Source organism: Vicia villosa, linkage group LG7 (assembly GCF_029867415.1).
Source record: "Vicia villosa cultivar HV-30 ecotype Madison, WI linkage group LG7, Vvil1.0, whole genome shotgun sequence".
Classification (NCBI taxonomy): domain Eukaryota; kingdom Viridiplantae; phylum Streptophyta; class Magnoliopsida; order Fabales; family Fabaceae; genus Vicia; species Vicia villosa.
The window spans coordinates 113,872,555-113,879,109 of NC_081186.1; the positions used below are offsets into that span (position 1 = coordinate 113,872,555).

Genomic DNA, 6,555 nt, shown 5'->3' on the forward strand with positions numbered 1-6,555 from the left:
GGCACAACCGCGACGAACGCTATCGATCCTATAAAGTTATTATGTAATGTAGCAAAAGAGTATGATATTTGGGTTCATGTGGATGCTGCTTATGCAGGTTCAGCTTGTATTTGTCCTGAATTCAGACATTACATTGATGGAATTGAAGATGTGAATTCTTTTAGTTTTAATGCCCATAAATGGTTTTTGACTAATTTAGCATGTTGTTGTCTTTGGGTGAAAGATCACAGTGCTTTGACAAAATCATTGTCAACCTATCCTGAATACTTGAGGAACATTAATTCTGATTCAAAGGAAGTGATTGATTACAAAGATTGGCAAATACCCTTGAGTAGGAAATTCAATTCGCTCAAACTATGGATGGTTATCCGAAGTTACGGCGTCGAAAATCTCAAGAAGTTTCTGAGAAATCATGTGGAAATGGCTAAAACATTTGAAGGACTAGTGAGGAAAGATGAGAGGTTTGAAATTGTCGTGCCGACGAGATTCTCTTTGGTTTGCTTTAGGATTTCTCCATCGGCAATCACTATTACTAATGGTAGTGAAGATTGTTACTATATTGGAAAAATGATGAATGATGGATATTTGGTGAATGAAGTTAATCGTAAATTGCTAGATTCAGTTAATGGTTCAGGTCAGACTTACATGAGTCATTGTGAGGTTGATGGAGCATTTGTTATCAGATGTGCAATTGGTTCAACCTTAACAGAAGAGCATCATGTGACTATGACATGGAAATTGGTTCAACAACCTGCAACTTTTCTATTAGGTACTCCTCTCAACTTATGTTAATACATACCCAAACTTTCTGCCTATTGTCTTTGATCAAATAAAAAATGTAATCATTTTTATTGTTGTTTATTTAGGAAACAAGCAAGCTTGTGATACTCAAACTGGATGAAGGGTTCCATCTCAAATTGCTCATTTTCTGTCTATTGTTTTTTCATCTATGTACTCATCAAATCTATCAACCATTTGAAGGTTTTCATCGCAGAATAATCTTTTGTCTACTCTGTAATAAAATCTCTTAAATTTGATCTGTTGATTGTTTCAACTATTATGTAATTTTCATTTATCATTGCATCACATGAAACATTGTTATCCGGCTGGGAGGATACTTCCTTCGGTTTCTTCACATCACTAGGGAAATCAAAAGCAATCTGCATCACATGAAACATCTAAACAATATAAATTAACCTCATATCAGCTTCAGAACCGAATAAAACAAATACACACGATAAATTACCGGAATATCTAAGAGCGATCTGTTTTGTGAAGGGTGGAATCGACATTCATACACTTACTGGAACCCAGATGAACAATGTGAAAACCTAATCGCAATGCACTTTTGAAACCTTAAAAATGATCATGTGGATTAAACATTATATTAAAACTGAAATGCAAAGGGAAAATTACATTTCACTTCGAAAACTAAAACCCTAGCAGAGAAAAGAAGAGGAAAAGGAACAAAATCAAAATCGAAGTCGAAATTGAAATTCTGGGCGAAGTCAAAGAAAAGAAGCAAACACGCCATTGTTGGCAGAGGTTTGTGTTGTAATTGTTAGCTGAGTTTTTAAGGTTTTATCATTTTGAAATGTTATCTTTATTGGATGTTAGGATTTTATGCATGCAGTTGTTAAATGTTCAACTATTCATATGTTAGGGTATTCCGTTTGATGTTTTAGGAGGACATGTTATACTCAACAAAGTCATTGCAGTCAAGCTAAGTCAACAAACACAAGTTACTCCTGGTATAACTCAAGGAAGTCAAGTTACTCAACCATAGTCATTAAATCCTGTGTTAAATATGTCTCGGGTCCTTATATATATGCGACCCTGTAATTTTGGTCCCTCTAAAATTTTTCTTCGAATAATGGTCCCGCAAACTTTTCCATCCACAATTTTGATCCCTGCCGTTGACAGAAGCTGACGTGGCCAAATTGCGGGGGTTTTAAACCTCCTCTAAACTAACCAGAAAAACAACCAAAAAATTTGTCTGCACCTCCAATTCTGTTCCAGAAAAGATATATTTCCTCAATTAAATTCACATATCTTGAGAAAGAGTTACATGGATACAGTTCACAATGAAATGGGAAAATGTGTATAACTCAAATCTCAAAAACTAAGAACACAGTAAGTATATGGATGGTGGGATAATTTTAAACAACACTGCTACTATTAATCAAATAAATTGTTTCAAAAAAACTATTACCTAGCGAGTAGAACACAGTAAACACATGGATGGTGGGATAAATTCTTTCTATATATTATATATCTTATTAAAAAAAAGTTGGAAATGTGAGAATCTATGTGAAGCTAACATTGTGTAATAATTGGAAAACCCCTTTAGTTGTATACTAGTACATAGTGAGTAGTTCACTTGTTCACTTCTTATTCACACGAGAAACAAAAATCCCTCCGTCTCAACTAACTCCCACATATCCATGTCCACGCCAACAACAAAACAAAACATCTCACGTGGTTTTCACATGCAGGACACCGTCACGGACAATGATGAAGATGTAATTGAGGAGACTCATGGGGAAGATGAAGAAGAAGAAGAGCAACAAGCAGTGAACTATGCAGGTATTTACTCACAGAAACATTCAAATTTTACAGCATAGCAGCATCAATATATATAACAATAAATTACATAAACTAAATTGAAAATGAAAAGTTTCCATGGCCATGAATTTTTTATTCCCAAACATCTATGGGAATTTTATTGAGGAAAGATATTGTTTCAGGAACAGAACTGGAGGTACAGACCAATTTTTTTGATTTTTTTTATGGGTTAGTTTAGAGGAGGTGTAAAACCCCTTTAATTTGTGCTACGTCAGCTTCTGTCAATAAAACTTGACGGCAGGGATCAAAATTGTGGATAAAAAAGTTTGTAAAGACCATTATTCGAAGAAAAATTTTAGAAGGAGCAAAATTGCAGGGTCAAATATTTATAGGAACTAAAAACGTATTTAATCCTTAAATCCTTAGATTCATAAATAGTAGTAACTTTGGGTTGCCAACTACGATTTAGGCATCTAAGAATTTTTATAACTAGTTTCTCATTTGAAAATGTTTTTTTCAGAGTTCTCACATGACTTACGATATGTGTGAATTTTGTTTGCATTTAATTTATACTCTCTTCAAATTTCAATTTAAAGAGTATATACTCATGGGTTGGGATGTGTTGATGTGCATAAGGTATATCCTTATGCACGGTGCATAAATACTCAAATATTGTTTATATTACTCAAAGTATTATATTTATTATTCAAAATAATATACAAATTACTCAAAATAGTATAAATATTACTCAGAAAAATGAATATATTACTCAAAATAGTTAAAATTTGATATTACCCGGAATGGTGTAAATATTACTCAGAATAGTGTACTCATTACTCACGATTAATAATTACTTATAGTTAATAGACGTGTACAAATAATGCATATATTATTCATGGATTATGATATTATTACTCGTTTCTAACTAAAATGTTACTCGGAACAATTTAAATATTACTCGTACGAGACTTATGCACATCAACCTGACCCTCATGGGTTAATGTGCCCAACCTTACTCTCTCTACCTGATTATTTCCTTCATGAGTAATTTAGAGGATGTCTCACATTTCTTTTTGCACTTTCGCAGTGAGAAATTAGCAAAAACTCATCGAGACTGAGAGGCGGTGTTGATGACAGTTTTCGCCTTCAAATTGCATTGTACATTTTCTTTATCATCTTTGGTCCAATTCTTTTTAGGTTCTTTTCTATAACACCATTAACTTTATGTGTATGAATGGACCTTCATTCATAGTCTTCCAAATACCACGATTCATCCCTTCTATGAAAAACATCATTTTTTTTCTTACCCACAAATTATATCATTCTCCATTAAAGAATGAGTATTTGTTTCGTGAACAGCTGGAAGCCATTTCCCATCCTGAGAAGACTAGTCCTTACAGGAGTTAGACTATGATGCCACTTGTTGGACAAGTAACCTCAAGCATAAAAGTGGGTCAATTGTGATTTTTGAAATTCGTGATTAATTTTATACTTTTATCAATTAAGATCATGTTAGTAGTTTCTTAAGAGTCAGTCGCATCAGAATAAAACAAATAGTAGAAATTTATATAGAGTAAGGGTTAAAGAGATTTCACCAGACAGTTATCCTGGTATGGTCGAATGTTGGTCTAGCCCTGTCCCCAAGAGGTCTTCTTGAGATTATGACTATAAACTTTTTATCTTTTATAGGTTATGTCCACGAACCTTAATACAAGTTGATCTTGAGATTTTTACAGGATTATCCCCAACCAAATTTAGCTTTTACCCCTAGGCTAAGCTAACGAACCTTCTTAGAGATTTTCAAGCTGATTTCAATAATCAAGAACAAAACTTTTTCCGACAAAGCTCAATAAACCACAACAGAGATTTTAAGACTGGTTTATCCCACTAACCAAACTCAAAGAGTATCGCACTCTTAAGAGTTAAACAAACAGCACAACCACTTACAGAATTCTTTCTCACAAGCAAAGCTTCATTTATAAACACTAAGGCAATATCAAGTGAAAGAAATATTTTCTCAAGAGGGAGAGAAAGAACTTAGAGCGATAAATTCTAAAGGAGTCTTCTTCAGCTGAGGAACTCTCCCCCCAACCGAGGGACTCGCTTCAAACTAAAGGAGTCACCTTTAACTAGGTACACGCCCCTAATTGAGGGACTTGGCTTCATCTAAAGGAGTCACCTTCAACTAAGGGACTCACACCCAACTGAGGGACTCGCCTTTAACTAAGGGACTTGTCCCTAGCCACAAAGTTCAATAAAATGGAAAAAGGATTAAAACACTTTGCTCTTTACAAGTCCTCGTGCTTGAGGGACTGTGTAGTGATATATTTGTGAGGATCCCCAAATAAGGAGACATCTGTCCTTTGTTGGGTGCCCGCCTCGTGAGGTGTCACCTACGGCATTTCATTTATGTGGCACGGGGGGGCCCCTAAGGGAAAATGTGGATAATGTCATTTTTCTAGTCCCTAACTGCATGTGTGAAGTCATGCTCATATCTCCTTAGAAAACAGGCAATCAACAATTTCCCACAGTTAAAAAGGATCGGTTACCACTTATTAGAGATTCCCTAAAATCTAGGTCCCATAGCCTCTATAAACGTCTTATCCCAAGCACAAGAAGAGACATATCGTAATACATAAGAAATATCCTAAAAGTCACATAGCTTTTCACCTCACGTGTGTTTTCTCTTTTATCACTGTAAAGCACTATCAAACTGAATTTCTCGCCACCGCGAGCAAGCCCTTAACCACCAGAAAAATACTAAGGTCCCTAGTCACCTCTACCAACATTGAAATATCACACATTCTACAATTTTTTACAAGTACAATACATAAATACTAATAGGTCTAATAGATTTTTATATAAGCCTTAGTCAGACCTATTTAAATTAATAGAATTTTTAAATGTTTGAGATTGAAATTTTTATCAAACGAATTAGCTTGAGCCAAACTTTAAATAGGTCGGGCTATAGACCCCTGACAGACAGCCTAAAACATGATTTTTAGCATTTTGGTAGGGAATCATCGTAATTAGGATAAACCAGTGTTTTAAAAATCGGACCGGATTGGCCAGTCAGACTGTAAATCGGCCAGGTAATCGGTCTGGTTCAGTTGCTGGATCGAATATGTTGTTGAACTGGTCAAAACCGGCATAAATTGAAAAAAATCGACGGTTTTTCTGAACCGGCAGTTTCAGTGCTTTTTAATTTTTTTAATTTTAAAAACTTAAAACGACGTCATTTTGATTATTTTAATGAAAAATTAAAATATAAAATAAAAGAAATAAAATAAAAAATAAACATGTTGCGGATGCGGTTGATTTTGTTGCACATGGTTTTGATATTGAAGGATATCCCAACATTGGAACAATTTTCCTTGAAATTAAATTTAGTAAACAATGAGTTATTTTGTTATAAATTATTCAATTAGATTATTAGATTATGTAGCGAATAAATTTTATTTGCAATTATACTTTGTAATTTTGTACTATTTTGTTACGTGTGATACCTATGTTTAAAATTTGAATTTAAATTATGAATTTGTGAATTTATTTATGATATGATATTTTCAAAAAATTTAAATGTTAGTTATATTTTGTAGATATTGAATCATCCGGTTCAACAGATTTTATACCTATATAGTTTTGTTATAACGATCGGTCTATTCAACTCAGTTATCCGGTTTAATCCAGTTTAGTCATGTGGTTCGATCAGTGACTCAGTGATTCGATCAATAAACCAGTAACTCAATTCTCTTACCGATTTGATGCTTTGTCCGATTTTTAAAGCACCGGGATAAACTATTGACATTTTAGTGGTTTCATAGGTCATGCTTTTATTTATTGGTTATTTTTAATCTTATGTGTTTGTCTTGGATAAAAATTACTATATCACTTCAAAAGTTCCTATTTTTCGCATGATGTTAATTTGGTTTTAAGTCAAATCATATTTAGTAATTCACAATTTTTGCTTACATCCCACAGCCATATGAA

The 6,555-nt window shown here is 33.8% G+C and overlaps 1 protein-coding gene across 1 annotated transcript; it reads left to right on the plus strand.

Moving 5' to 3' along the window:
• Positions 1-6: 6 nt before the first annotated feature.
• On the plus strand, positions 7-1,054 carry LOC131618326 (phenylacetaldehyde synthase-like). The gene is made up of 2 exons (XM_058889571.1): positions 7-769; positions 867-1,054. The coding sequence occupies exons 1-2, from the start codon at positions 361-363 to the stop codon at positions 899-901; spliced, it is 444 nt and encodes a 147-aa protein (XP_058745554.1). The 5' UTR covers positions 7-360; the 3' UTR covers positions 902-1,054.
• The last annotated feature ends 5,501 nt before the right edge of the window (positions 1,055-6,555 follow it).

Bases quoted from the DNA above. Each gene is read 5' to 3' on its own strand.
- LOC131618326 (XM_058889571.1), top strand. From the start codon at position 361: ATGGTTATCCGAAGTTACGGCGTCGAAAATCTCAAGAAGTTTCTGAGA. The intron at 770-866 runs GTACTCCTCTCA...TTGTTTATTTAG, and splicing joins ACCTGCAACTTTTCTATTAG to GAAACAAGCAAGCTTGTGAT.